This window comes from Arachis hypogaea, chromosome 3, assembly GCF_003086295.3.
Source record: "Arachis hypogaea cultivar Tifrunner chromosome 3, arahy.Tifrunner.gnm2.J5K5, whole genome shotgun sequence".
NCBI lineage: Eukaryota > Viridiplantae > Streptophyta > Magnoliopsida > Fabales > Fabaceae > Arachis > Arachis hypogaea.
In genome coordinates, this window is record NC_092038.1 from 24,703,547 (window position 1) to 24,718,216 (window position 14,670).

At 36.6% G+C, this 14,670-nt stretch overlaps 2 protein-coding genes across 2 annotated transcripts; both read left to right on the forward strand.

The window, feature by feature from the left end:
• Positions 1-555: 555 nt before the first annotated feature.
• Positions 556-10,176, forward strand: LOC112789929 (uncharacterized). Its single transcript, XM_025832099.3, has 16 exons — positions 556-941; positions 1,029-1,169; positions 1,267-1,358; positions 1,632-1,728; positions 2,371-2,414; positions 3,749-3,837; positions 4,697-4,788; positions 4,895-5,041; positions 5,153-5,300; positions 5,435-5,511; positions 5,899-5,970; positions 6,815-6,862; positions 6,948-7,075; positions 7,164-7,323; positions 7,404-7,605; positions 9,703-10,176. Exons 1-16 carry the CDS (start codon positions 828-830, stop codon positions 9,753-9,755), a joined length of 1,704 nt encoding a protein of 567 aa, XP_025687884.1. The 5' UTR covers positions 556-827; the 3' UTR covers positions 9,756-10,176.
• Positions 10,177-10,312: 136 nt separating this feature from the next.
• LOC112789930 (uncharacterized) lies at positions 10,313-13,324 on the forward strand. The gene is made up of 3 exons (XM_025832100.3): positions 10,313-11,217; positions 11,301-12,298; positions 12,377-13,324. Exons 2-3 carry the CDS (start codon positions 11,560-11,562, stop codon positions 13,195-13,197), a joined length of 1,560 nt encoding a protein of 519 aa, XP_025687885.1. The 5' UTR covers positions 10,313-11,217; positions 11,301-11,559; the 3' UTR covers positions 13,198-13,324.
• Positions 13,325-14,670: the final 1,346 nt, after the last annotated feature.

A 14,670-nucleotide genomic window follows, 5' to 3' on the forward strand; every position in this document is an offset into this window, starting at 1 on the left:
TTGCTGGATACCGTCAAATTTATCGACAATTTTTTTTATCTTTTTACTGTCGGATTTAGTATCGAAATAATTCGACTGTATAAACGTCGCCGGTAATTGTTTAAGAGCGAATTTTTTCGTCCGTCGCTAATTACGGTAAAAAAATTTATACGATTAAATTCGACGGTAATATATTATTCACTAATAATTGAATTAATAACTACCGGCGGATTTAAACTACGAATTGTTGCATACACAAGGCGAAATTCAAACCTCCAATACTTATTTAAGCAGACAAATTAGCTGACTCGACCAATCCAAATTAGTTTACATGTAACGTTTACTTTTGCCGTTTAATTAAGGGTTTGTTTGGGCGCTATTCTCAAAAAAGATTCTTTTTAATGATATTTTTTTAAAGATTTTTTACAAAAATAAAAATAATTTTATGTTTAGATATCTCATATAAATTTTTTTTTATCTATCAATTATATTTAGATAAAATAAGATAAAAATATTTTTTATTTATTTATTAGGAGAAAAATATTTTTTTTAAATATAAATTATAATTTTTCAAATAAGATAATGCTAGCTCATTCTTTCGCTTACCGTGTCACTGCCAAAAAAGGTTGAGGAATAGTACCCGGAGATTAACGAGTTTGGTTCACCGTTCACAAGCTAAAAAAGCAGTTTATCCCATCGTTAACGAGTCAAGTACGAAGGAGTTACGGCTTTACCCAACCCCGCCGAGCAGGGAAGTGGAGGTACCAGTGTTGCAGGATCAGGATCACTCTTTTGCTACCCATCCATAACTCATTCACTCCGACAATCCCTATCTTCTTTTTCCAGCGATGCCGGAGCGAGACGACAAAGGTTGGGACTTCTACCTCCGAACGCTCTCCAACAGCTCCAGAGACTCCAACACTGCCAACGACCCCGCTTCCGATCCCTCTCTTCTTCATTCCGTAACTAACTCTTCCCCATATTTCCCTCTTTCGTAACAAAATTATTATTTAATTATTTCTTACTTTGTTTTTCTGAATTTTGATTAGGTGAAGAAGCTTTACGAAATTTGCAAGTCTAAGAATTCGGAGGACTTGGTAGCTAGGGTTTATCCGCATGTTAACAAGATCTTCCATCGAGCCGTCGCTTCCCGTTCTCAATCTCGAACCTCCAACGGCCTTCTCTTATTGGTTTATCTCCATTCTTATCATCACTTTGATTTATATTTTTGAAAGCACTTCGGATAGAAAACTTACGATTTTTCTTCCTTTCGTTCTCATTTCTTAGGCAATTCTTCAGTTTTTTCTAGACTTTGGAGAGGTTGTTCTTCATGATGCTGATCCTAGTCTTAGGACATTTTTTCGTTCGTGTTTGAGCAGGTGATTCTATATATTTTGATATATTTTCGTTTGGTTTCAAATTATATGGATAGTTATGCATGTGGTTTAATTCTTATTTTCTCATTAACGATTCAAATGCTGCATTTCACTCTATCTGAAGTCTTAATAATGGGAATGGAAGGGAGGAAGAGGGAGTGAATAGACTCTCAATGATTTTCAGGGACTTAGGCTTTCTACTTTTAGCTTTATTTTAGGAAGTTATCATCAAAACAGGGCTTATTACTCTTGTGACATATTTGTATCCTATTGCAGGGAGTTTGCTGATCCGGTTGTGGCAGAAGCAACAGTCGAATTTATAGTTTCCAACAAGAAGAAGCTTCTAAGTTCTTTCCCTAACTTATTGCCTCAGGTATGACCTAAGCTCTACTTGTTTTTTCGCGGATATATTTCTTTCAGTGTTTTCGAGCGAAAAAGAAGAGAAGCTAAAGGGTCTTGCTAACAAGAGTCCTAATGACACTAGTTAAGGATACCACAAACAAGATTTTAAATGGAAAATATAATTTTTTTAAGTTTTCAATCCATTGAATCTGATGCTAATACATTGAAACAGTCAAAGCCTTCTTTTTTTAACTCTCTTAACCAATGCCTTAGGACACTGTTTGGCTAAACCTTAGAAGAAAATCGCACCTAAAGTTTTCCCAGTCAGTAAATTAAGAAGTTTGGTATGAGAAAATAGTTGCTTGACAAAATGAATATTATTTGTTATATGTATACTATTTTAGTTATTGAATCCTGGGTATGGCAGAAATATGTCACTGTTTGATTCAATTTTCTGATCTATAGTTTCTATTCCCATCTCCATATGTTTAGCTTTGGAAAATGGAGACGGGTAGGTTTCTTGATTCTAGAATCTAAGTTGAACTGTGAAAAGTTCAATCATATTAACATCTTGATTCTTGAGCATGTTCCCTTCTGCCTTTGTAACATTCTTCTTGTAGACTTATACCAGTATTCCACTATCTGAAATTAGCTATCATAATTCATTTGGCAGTTTTTTCCTTTGTTGTTAAAACTGATCGCTTGGAATGGTGAAAGGTATGCATTCTTTCTTTCCTTCCTTTTTTCTTTAATTTTTTTTAAATTTTATTTTGCGCTACGTGTGGATGGGAGTTTAACCAACAAATTCCAACATATTCTGAATGAATAGAGACAAATAGACAATTAATTGCTGATCTAAGCTCTATTGCGTGCATCTTGATCAGTTGATCTTAAAATGATAAAAACAAAGTATCTCAAGTAGGTATAACAAAAATCAGATTAGCATCTTCTTAAAAGGTTGATAAACATTGAAAAAGAAATCTGTTTAACTGCATATTAGAAGAAATTAACGATTGAACTTTATCCTCAATTTTCAAGTATGACTGGAATAAAATATGATTGGGTCTTAATGGCATATATAGCTCTTCTGAAAAGGCTGATAAACATTGTAATTCTTTTATTATTTTTTTGGAGTGTTAGGGTGTGCCTATTATTGGACCAGTTTTTGATAACTAGTTTTGCTGGTTTTGGTAGATGTAAGAACCAAGTTGTTGTTGCTTTAGGCTGTCCATGTTGCTCTTAGATCCATTTTGTTTGGAGTGTAACATTTATAGCGTCAAGGAAAATTCTTTGGGATAAGATTACTTGGTGAAAAGCTGATGGTCTTTTTACCCTTACAATCATGTTTAAGGACTCTGTGGCTTTGCTATGTTTATGTTTGCATTTTGGTTCTCTTTGATTATTTATTTATTTTGGGTAAAGTATATTTTTTATCTTTGAAGTTTTCAAAAAGTTTCTAAAATACCCTTGACGTTTAATTTGTTTCAATTTTGTTTTTTACATTTCAAATAAATTTCGATTTTACCATTGAGGTTAAATTTTTTACAATTAACATATGGTCAAATTCAGTTTTACGAAATTTTCCCCTAATAAGATCGACATGATCATCACCATCTCACTTCCACCTCTTGCCTTCAACCCACACTCAGCTACACCACCTCCCCCACCCCCCCACCATCATTATCTCATCTCCGCCTCTCTCCCCTTCACCCCACCCTCATCCTCACCACCACCAAAAACAGCAAGAACAGCAGTAACAACAATAGATTCAACACAACTCAAGAATAGCTTTAACAAAAATTCCAGTTAGATATTTCCCCTTCCATAGAAGCTAGATGCCTTACCCTTCTATTTGATTATTCAATTACTAAAATATTTTCCGTTCCCTTACAGTCAGTCCCCTTTTTTACATGTTGCAGGAATATTTGCTAAAATGAAAAGAAGCCTAAAGAAACATTACATAGATATTTCACGTAACTTGTATGTAGTTGCATTCTGTTAGTGTGCCTAATAGAGATTTTGACAAACAATTGTTACACCCACTTTTGCAGATTAGAGAAACAATTTTTGAAAGCTTTCCCTGGATTGATGTCACCTGGATCATTTATTCCGTTATTCCCATATTTAATAGACTTGCCGAGTAAGTTCATATGACCATTCATGTATTGTTTACTTCTACTTTTTCATAGAAAAATGTTATAACTTATTTCTCTTGTATGTTAATGACCTGTTGAGTACCTAACATAATCCTCTTCCTTTATGAAATACGAGTCTCTATATAAAGGCTTGCAACAAGCATGGCATACGTACAGTTGAAATTTTATAATAATGAATTGGGTCATGGACGTGATAAATGCCTTTTCAATAAAGAATTCATGTGGAAAGCTTTGCGTGGATAATTGTGAATTTATGAGTTGCAAGGGGAGTATAGAAAAATTGGCAGCATAAGGTGTCAACGATCAAGTGATAGTGATTGTAGGGTGCAAACCAAAATAACTATATGTAGGATGCCCAAACAAATAGGATAGCAAAAAATACAATTATGCATTAAGGAATAAGAAGATAAAGTTTTGGTCATGTAACAACAAATTAAAGAAAGTAGAAACATCAGTTTTCGCATGCTACTTAATGGAGAAACATAACTCCTTTCCACTTAGATTGTCTAAACACTAGTGAGAACCTAAATTAACCCTTTATTGTAGAATTCGGGAGTTTAAAGTAAAGGAATTATTGAAAAAGTAAATATTGGAGTTGGACCAAAGGGTGTTAGTTAGTTGTGTACCTTGAATCAGATGGAATCCTATGCATAAATCTAAATGGGTAAATACCTTAGCATAATAAAAGAGAGACTAATAATAAGAAAAATGGAATCCTATACATAAATTGAAACAGGTAAATACTTTTACTACTTAAAAAGGCTATCATAAGAAACACTTAACTTCCATGCATCGGCACAATTACATGATCTCTTACATTTTCTTGCCTTTTTTGCCCCCTAGTTTTGGTAGTGGCATTGGAGAGGGTGGAAAAAAGCTCAGGACCACTTATTGGAAATAGCATAGCTTCGATTCAGCAGAATACTGCTCCTAAGGTAATCTTCAATAAAATAAAATTTTGGAAAACAAAAAGAAAAGAAAAGTAGAGTCACTCTTCCCTAAATTTGAAATTTAGGTGAATTTGGCACTTTTTGAATGCAGATGCTACTTGCCCTTATGGATGAAGCCTACACTGGTTCAACAATAGAAGATGGTGGAGGAGATTTTGAATCTGACGATAACAGTGCAATTGATGTATCTGATCCTTTGTTCCTCGAGCTTTTAAAGGATGAAAATGATGGTATCGCTGTATGGTTACCTTACTATCTGTTAAATATTATATTTGCATTATAATTTTAGGATGGTTCTTTAGCATTAAGCTTCTTTTTATGTTTCTAATGTAATTCTATTTTATGCCAGGAACGTCCTTGGTCATCTCCAGTGATGGCAACTCTATTGCAGGCTGCTGCTAATAGTCCTTACTCTGATAGGCTGAAAGCAGTACTTAGCATGGCACCCCATCTTCTTGATGTTTACTTCTCTATAGCATTGCGTGATGTCAACGACTGTAAGTTTTATTCAATCTCAATGTTCATTTAACCTGGTATTGGTGCATTACACTGGGATCGATGAATTCTGTTGTGGGAAATATATTCATGATCTTGCTGCTTTTACAGCTTTCTTCCTCTTTTAAATTTGCAGCTCTGATCTGTGCATTGATTCCCCTTCTTATGTCAAGATTTGCTACCCTATTTCCAGATAAAGTATTTTCTTATGAGGTACTGACTATTTCTTCTCTTATGATTATGACACACTGTTAGAATATCTGTTGAGAACTGGCATCTGACAATACATGAAGCTGCTTTTCTAGTTCTGTAGAGCACAGACCAGCCATTTGTTATTTAGCTTTCTGTAGGAGTACCTTGTGGTCTTAAAAGAAAATTGTATTCTCACAGTTCTCATTAATTTCTTATTTCCATAAATGTCTGTTTTTGTGACTCTTCACTTGAACATCTAAATTTAGTTAACACAATGCATTGGAACCCCCTTGTGTGACTTAGGACAGTTCCACTTTTGGTTACCCGATGTCAATAAGAATTTCTGTTTTATTTTTTATTTTTTTGAATTTTAACATTACATTATATTCTATTCTACTGTGCCTTCAGGTCCGAAACCGGCTTTTGGAGTTTATGCTTTCTACTTTTCAGCATTCTCCAAACTTCATTGCTCTTCTAAAGGTATCTTTCTCACAATATAGTATGTTTTATTTTTTCTTTACGCCAAATATAGTTCAGCCCTTAATTGGGTTTCTACATAGATCTCCTTGCAATAGCATACACTGATTGTGCTATGTGAACATGAAGATTATGTGTGCATGCACACACACATACACATGCACACACACAGAATCTGACGTGATAAAAATATGGTAAGAGACAAACTTAAAAGACGTCCAAATGGGCATGGACATACATCACAAGTATAAGCTTCAACATCAACGCCTTATCCCATTAGGTGGGATCTGCTACATGGGTCAAACGACGCTATTATGCCCTATTGTGTATCATATTTGTAGTAAGCCCATGAATGCTTAGTGTTCACCACCTCATTCAGATATGATAATTGCACTCATCTTTGATTAATTGGCTTGAATTCTATGGTTTAGTATAAGCTTCAATCTTGCCTTATTTTCTTTTACTGTTAAAAATTGTTTTGAAGTTTAAAATAAACTCATTATTTGTGTGCTACTTCTTTTTCCTTTTCAAAATTTAAACGACCATATATGTGTCGTGTTCTGCCACATTGGAGTCAGAAAAAATATGTGAACATTGATAGATTCCAAGTGTCATAGAAGTTTGATATTGACATAATCTATACGTGTACTTGACACCAATATATGCTGCTCATACACAATTTTCCCCCTTTTTCGGCTGTGCCTTGTGTGGTTGTGCCCCATATTGCTTTTTCTTATAATTGCATTTTTATATTTAAAATACTGTTACATATTCCTTTAGTTCTGTGATTTTAGAGCACTTACCATTTCTTTTTTGCAAAGCTTATGCTTGTGTGATTTTATTCCAGAAACCTATAATGGACAGACTTGGAGAAGCTTATGACAGCCCAGAAAAGGTTAGCCTGCAAATATTTTAACTATTTCCCAGAGAGGGATGCAACAAAACAATTAAGGGTTAAGAATTCATTGGATTTACTTTAGACAGAATTGGCATTGCAATTATGCTGGGCCATTGGAGAGCATGGTGGAGGTGGTGAATCTCACAAAGACGAAGCTCGTGAGCTTTTTGAGAGTTTAGAGCTCCTTTTGTATGAAAACCTTTCCTCTAGGTATGGATGTAGGATAAACTTGCTGCTTCACGTGCAATGTTTCTTGGGTACTTGTGTGATGATGTGATCTACTTTCTTTACCTGGAAGTCGTCTCGGCATGACGCAGGAGGTGTCCCTTGGTCCTGATAAGGATAACTACAGACGGTCATCACAATCGAGGCTTCTATGTTTTGTTATAACAGCCATTTCAAAGCTTGCTACACACCATCGCGAATTAGCACCAAGAGCACGTGTATCCTTGGGCAAGGTATTTCAGTGGTTTCATAAAGCAAAGCATAAGAAGGAATTAGCAATTTTCTGCCCTCTAATTAAGGGTCTATATCCCAGGTGGCCCGTTCTCGAATTTCAGATGTGAGGGTGTGGAGACGTGCATGCGATTTCCTGGCTCTGATGAATGATCCTGCTATATGCGCATCCATATTGGGGCCTTCACGGTCTCCAACAGGCAAAGTTGGCAGCATAAATTGGAATCAAGTTGCAACAAAGATGATTGCACACGTTCCTTTTTACATTCTAGGGGAACAAGAAGGTGAGAAATGCTTTCCGTTCATATCAATTGGTTATTCTTTTCAGGTGAACTATCAAAAACGTTTAGTTGCTGACAAAATTATCTATAAACGATTAAAATGACTAAACTTTCTCCAAAGGGTTTAAAAGCATGATAAAAAATAATAAAAAATATATATATAAATTTTTTTTTTTGAGTAACAAGCAATATTTGTATTTGACAAACGGTTTGCAAATTTGATTCGAATTTTTGTTGAAACATTTGGATTACTATTTAGAAGATTTATGCAAAAAATTAAAGCAAAATTCTATCTTTTGATTTTTATTTTTCATTTGTTTTAAAAAAATGTAGGCCACCAATAAAAAGTCGCATAACAAATCGCTTGACGCAAAGTACATAATTTTAATGATAAAAATGTGTTTTTTTAATTATTATTAATGCTTGCAAAAAAAAATTCAAAATTTGATATCTAAAATCCTTTTCGAGAATATATCTCGAATATTTGTTTTTTTTGTTTCATTTTTAAATCTTGAGTGCATTTTTGTTATTTTTTTCATTTAGAAATAGAGTAATTACCCAAATCAGTTCCAAGAATTTTAAAAGTGAACATTTTAGTCTTCAAAAAAAATTAATACATAGATCAATTTCCAAAGTTTTACTCTGACAGACAAATCAGTTCCTAGTCTATTTTCCGACGGAGTAATTATCCAAATCAGTCTCCAAGGATTTTAAAAACGAACATTCTAGCCTTTAAGGAAATTTAATACACAGATTAATCCCCAACGTTTTTTTTCTAGCAGTCCTTCTATCCAATTTACTTTTACTATATGTCAACATTTATTATTATTAGTTTAGCTTTGTGCATGTGGATGATAACATTAGTATATTAATACACTCTTTTCGTTGGAAACAAGTAAGGTGAATACTGATACTTTGAAATCCAAATTAAAATATTTTCTTTTAATACAAACAGATTTTTTAAAATAGGAAATTGTCGGATTCTTGTTGACAATTTGACATTATGCATATGGAATTAAGTTACAAATTTGACACACTTTTTTTTGTTAAACATGGTTTTTCCACACATTATAAATCAAAGAAAAATAATATATATGCCACATGGATGTGTATGTTAAATTAGTCTAATTATGAAGTAGGAATTCAGTTAGCTTTTTGAGTTAATTGATAATTTGGTGAATAAGTTGAGATTCAAGTGAAAATAGAAGAATAACTTTGATTATACTTAATTTCTAGTTATCACACCAAGTTAAGTTATATTAAATACAAAAATATCAAATGGTTTCAACCTTGAGTTTCTTGTAGAATAATCTCTAATAACTTTATTGAACAACATTATTATTATTATTATTATTATTATTGAGTGACAATATATATATACACTTTTTATATTTTTTATGCAAAAATTCTTTTTATATTATAAATACATACATAAGATTCTAATGAATAAATTTATCATTATTTTTGTCCAAAAAATTATGGTACAGTATTATTGTACAATTAATAATAATAAGAATTATATTTTATTTTACTTTTTTTTATGGATGAGGAACTATTATGTCTGACAGAAAAAAAAGTTGGGGATTGATCTGTGTATTAATTTGTCTTAGGGACTAAAATGTCTGCTTTTAAAATTTTTGAAAATTGATTTGGGTAATTATTTTGCCAAAAAATGAACTAAGGACTAATTTGTCTACTGGAGTAAAACTTTGGGAATGTTTTCGTATTAATTTTTCTTGGGGACTAAAATGTCCGCTTTTAAAATCCTTAGGGACTGATTTGGGTAATTATCTTAGAAATATTTTTGTCAACTTTTAATCTTTCATTGGTACTTTAGGTGATTTAATCTTCTTTTTATCAGCATTACTTTCATGTTTTTCACATTTGGAGTACGAAGGGAATTGTATCTTGTTTTGTCATTGCTCAACTCTCCTGCACACTTGCCCGTGCATTGGTGCAATACCTGCTTGTGGCTTGACTATATGAATCTGAATTTGCTGTTTGACTTTGGCATGAACTGGATCACTGTCCCTTTTTCTTCCCCTGATTCCGAATCACATGGAATTTGGCACTTATTTTTTGGTTTCTTTCTTGTTACAGGGCCACCGTTTAATGATTTCTCATTCTCAGATATCCTACCAGGGAGGCGATGAAAGCTATTGCATACCGTTGGGTCAGTTTGATCAATATTGATCACGATCCTCCTATAAGTAGGCTCAACTCTTCTTTTTTGGCTTCTAAAATGGACGCCTGAAACTTAGCACCTCTTTTCTCATCAAAACATTGGTTTGGCTTTTCCACTGGAAAGTAACACACCAATGGAATGTGATTATTGCGTTCCTTTTGGTTGTTTTTCAAAAATTCTCATTCTTTCAATCTCCGTTCAAAGTACAAAACTACAAGGCCAGCTTGTCTATTTATGGGAGGGTTAGAATATTTATTTGAACTTTTCGTTGTAAAATAACTATATTATCGAAATGTTCCAGTCATTAGTTTCACAAACTTGTTAAGGCTCATTTTTTAAGAAATGGAGAAGCTCATGGTGTAACACCATGAAATGGAGGCATAGCAAAATATTGCACTGCTATGGGTCAGAGACAAAACGTAACTTACGTTTTGTATTTGTTTATTTTTTTGAATTTTAAAATACACCAAACGTAGCTTATGTTTTGGGTTTTTTTTTTCGGTTTAATACTAAACACAAGTTGCGTTTTACTAAGTTAGAAAAAAAAAATTTTTTTGAAGTCCACAAAACGCAGGTTGCGTTTTGTTAACGCAGGTTGCGTTTTGTTACTGTCAGAAATTTTTTCTTGGAAGCCCCAAAACACAGGTTGTGTTTTGTACACAAAATAATATTAAAATTCACAAGTTTGCCTATAAATATGAAGTCCGGTGATGTTCATCTTCATCTTCACTTTTCTTGTTCTTTCTTGCATAAAGTCCTTAGTGGGGTATTTTTTTGGCAGATAACTGTGTCAAAAAAATAGAGTTAGTTAAGGCTGAAGTTATGGAAGGTGTTGCAAACTTGCGAGTATATTATAACGGTGAGGTTATAACAAATATACATGAAAGAGTGACTTTTGTTTGTGAATGTCCGTTGTCATTTGCCATTCCATGTACTATGGGTTTTGTCGAGTTGCAAAATGGTCTTTGCAATAACATTCAAAGCCACATTTTAAAAAGGGTGAGCAATCTTTTATACAGAAGTCCTGTGCAAATATTTGGTGGGTTAATACAGTTTCAAATAATACCCATCACTGACAATGCAACAGATGTTGTATATTTATCAACAAACCCGATCTCACGTGCCGATGATAGAGTTGTACGTTGAGTTTGAACAGCAGTCGGGGATGAGTATGGTCGGCGACGAGATTAATGTTGATGAGCTCGGAGATATAGATTGGGAAGAAGATAATAATGACAGTGAAGACGAATTCGAAGCTAACTATGAAGTCGATGACGAAAACGATGATGGAGACTTGGTAGGTAATCCGGCGGTGCAAGATGAAGCAAATGCGATTGTAAGCCAACACTCGTTTGGTATTCCGTCCTTTATGCGGACTCTAAATCTTGAAGCCATGCATGTTCCGGAATTTCCTGAGTATGCGAATACAGGTATGTCATAATTATTAACTGAAGTTTTCTATAGTGCTTATTTTATTTGCCTTGTCTGACTGATGGCGGTGCGCATGTCGTAGGTGAAGGCAACGTTGCGACGGAAGATGACGAGTTTAGTGTTGGAATGGAATTTGGTTCGTGAAAGTCGGTGATATCTGCAATCAAAAGCTACACTATCTCTAGAGGAGTTGATTACACTGTGTATGAGTCTGAGCCGCAGACATTCTATGCAAAATGCAAGGGGTATGGTGCAGGGTGCGACTGGCTTATCCGAGCTAGTTTGATTCGAAAAAAGCTTGTTGGGAGATCAGGAGATACAATGGCAAGCACACGTGCATCATGGGCACGATTTCACAAGATCATGCCAAGTTGGACTCAGACACAATTGCAGATGCCATTAGGCCGTTGGTCAAAGCAGACCCCTCAATAAAGGTGAAGCCTGTTATTGCAGAAGTTCAAGGCAAGTTCAACTATATTGTGAGCTACCGCAAGGTTTGGTTGGCAAAGCAGAAAGCTGTCGCAAAAATTTTTGGTGATTGGGAAGTTTCTTACCAGACTCTGCCAGTATGGTTGAAAGCAATGACAGTGAATATGCCAAGGTCTCGTGTTCAAATTAAAACGCTCCCCGTTTACCATGAGAGTGAGGAGGTTCAAGGTGTAAGAGTTTTGCACCGCGTTTTTTGGAGCTTCTATCCGTGTATTGTAGCATTCAAACACTGCAAGCTACTGGTGCAGGTTAATGGCATGCACCTATACGGAAAATATAAAGGAGCACTTCTGGTAGCAGTTGCACAAGATGGGAATCAAAACATTGTGCCTATTGCATTTGCAATTGTCGAGGGCGAGACAGCAGACGTGTGGGGATTTTTCCTAACCAATTTGCGGAGATATGTTGTTACCATTGATGGTGTGGGTATTATTTCTGACCGTCATACCTCCATCGACGCTGCAATAGCTCGCAGTAACGGTGCATGGTCACCACCAAGGGCGTGGCACATGTATTACATCAGGCACATCGGGTCCAACTTCTTAAGGAGGTTCAAGGCTCCATATTTGCATAAACTTGTGGTGAATACAGGTATTTTAAATTGCTGTTATGATTCTATTCATAGTAAATTTGTGGCATCTGCTTATGATTAAATGGTTTGTTCAACAGGCTATTCTAGGACGGAGCAGGAGTACAACAAAAACTACCAAAGGCTTAAAGAGCGGGGTGAGGCATATACTCAATGGTGCGATGAGATCGGTGTTGAGAGATGGGTGTTGGCATTCGATGGTGGTCATCGTTGGGGACATATGACGACAAACTTGGTAGAGTGCATAAATTCTGTCTTGAAAGGTGCACGCAACCTTCCTGTAACTGCCCTTGTCCAGTCAACTTTTTATCGGCTGAATGAGTTGTTCACTCGGAAGAGTACCGAGGCTCATGAGTGTCGCCGCAACGGATTCACGTATTCAGAATTTGCAACGAAGAGAGTTGAAGAAAGCTTCCGACGTGCAGGAAACATTGTGGTCAACCGGTTCGATAGGCGCAACGAGATGTTTGAGGTTTGCGAAATGCAAGATGGTACCATTTACACTGTTAACCTTGCGCAACGACACTGCGACTGTGGCCATTTCCAGGTCGAGCGACTTCCATGTCGTCACGTGTTTGCATGTTGCGCCAACCAACGTCTTGATTGGCAAGTGTACGTGCACGATGTGTACACGATTTCTGAAATTTGCAAGCTGTATAGAGGCGAGTTCGTTCTGATGGGTGACCCCTCCACGTGGGATAGATACGAAGGAGCGAAGGTGATCGCCAACTGGACATTGAGGCGCGCGACGAAAAGAAGACCGAAGTCAACCCGCTACTTGAATGAGATGGATTCGCGTGATATGCGTGGTCCTCGTCGGTGCACTACATGTGGACGCGAGGGACATAGCCGCAGTCGATGTCCTCAGCGCGCAGGTCCAAGCTCCGCTGGAGGTCATTAGTTGTTAAGCTTTTCAATGTAACTTTGTTTTGACCTACTTTACAATTATATGTTACTTTTTTTGTAAGCTCGTCATGTACTTTAACCTAGTTAACAATTTATAATAAATAAAGTTTTTAACCTCGATATTTAATTTGATAGAGAACAAACATTTTTGATCCAAACAGAGTTACACTGGAACAAAGCTAAATCTGTCATAATAATAAAACTGAACACAATCATCTAAATATAAGATATGACACTGAATACAAATCTGAATACAATGCTAAATACAATATCAACTAGAACAAACTACTTTCTCGGTGCCTTCTTCGCATACAAGGATGGGGTGTATTTGTCCGGAGGCGCAGTCTGTGTCCGTATGTTATACGGATGACCTTGCGACACACCGGCATCAACCCCACTGCCAACGTCAGGACCACCAAAATCTGTCATGCTCGCACCACCAGTGTCATACAAACCGGAGCCGCTCATCCTCGGAGCACTCGCTCCACCAAGATCATACCAGTGCTGCAAGTCGTATCCCAAGTCTCCCTCGTCCCGCTCTGGGTACTAATTCAAATCAAACAATTGGCCGCGTGGTGGTGCGGAAGGACCGGACGGATCTACATCACCGGTCGGATCATCAAAGTCGAAGTCACTGGCATGACCTGAAGTGGCTCGGCGACCACCAGAATGCTGAGATGTAGCAGGCCCTTCCTGCGGTGACAGCGGGGATAGAAAATCTGTATCTCGCAGGACCTAAGAGAAGCTGATTGTGTCAGATCCACCCAACGGACTAAAGTGACCCTCGGCTGGAATCACCAGCTGTGGTATGTAGGGCTCAGGTGCCTGAGGTGGCTGTGGTTCCGGTATATATGCTGCCTGCTGCTGATATGCCGGCCACTGCTGGGCATATGCCGGATCTTGATACTGCTGGGCATATGCCGGATGCTAAAACTGATGGGCATACGCTGGATCCTGAAATTGCTGGGCATATGCCAGATCCTGAAACTGCTGGGCATATGTCGGCATCTGAACCTGGTGCTCATATGCCGGGACCTGATAGTGGTGCTCATATGGCGGCACCTAATTATTAATTAAATACAATTAATAGTAATTACTGATAACAATTTATAACCCTAAACATTGATAATAATAATCATAATACTAGTAATTAATAATAATACATGTTCCTGCTCCTCATGAGGCAGGACTTGCTGCTGAGGGCCAGCTGGTTCTTCCTGTTGCTGTTGTGGTTCATCAGCGCCGACCTCTTCACCTGCAACTCTATCCGATAGACGCAGGTGAATTCCATATTTCTGTGTGTACCACTCGTAGTACACTGGGAGAGGATGAAAGTCAATAATCTCCTCGCCTAACTGCAATGTGTTATAGCGGTCAAATCTCCATCTGTTAACCCATTGACTGTAAATCTCTCCCTAGTCATGGCTTTGTGCCCCTGTCAAGCGCTTGCAGTGATCACGACCAAGGT

What these genes read in the sequence shown, in the direction of transcription:
- LOC112789929 (XM_025832099.3), top strand. Translation starts at nt 828, where the DNA reads ATGCCGGAGCGAGACGACAAAGGTTGGGACTTCTACCTCCGAACGCTC. An exon ending in TTTCGTTCGTGTTTGAGCAG is followed by an intron (nt 1,359 to 1,631) that starts GTGATTCTATAT and finishes ATCCTATTGCAG; the next exon opens with GGAGTTTGCTGATCCGGTTG. An exon ending in ATTGCGTGATGTCAACGACT is followed by an intron (nt 5,301 to 5,434) that starts GTAAGTTTTATT and finishes TTAAATTTGCAG; the next exon opens with CTCTGATCTGTGCATTGATT.
- LOC112789930 (XM_025832100.3), top strand. Translation starts at nt 11,560, where the DNA reads ATGGGCACGATTTCACAAGATCATGCCAAGTTGGACTCAGACACAATT. An exon ending in TAAACTTGTGGTGAATACAG is followed by an intron (nt 12,299 to 12,376) that starts GTATTTTAAATT and finishes TTTGTTCAACAG; the next exon opens with GCTATTCTAGGACGGAGCAG.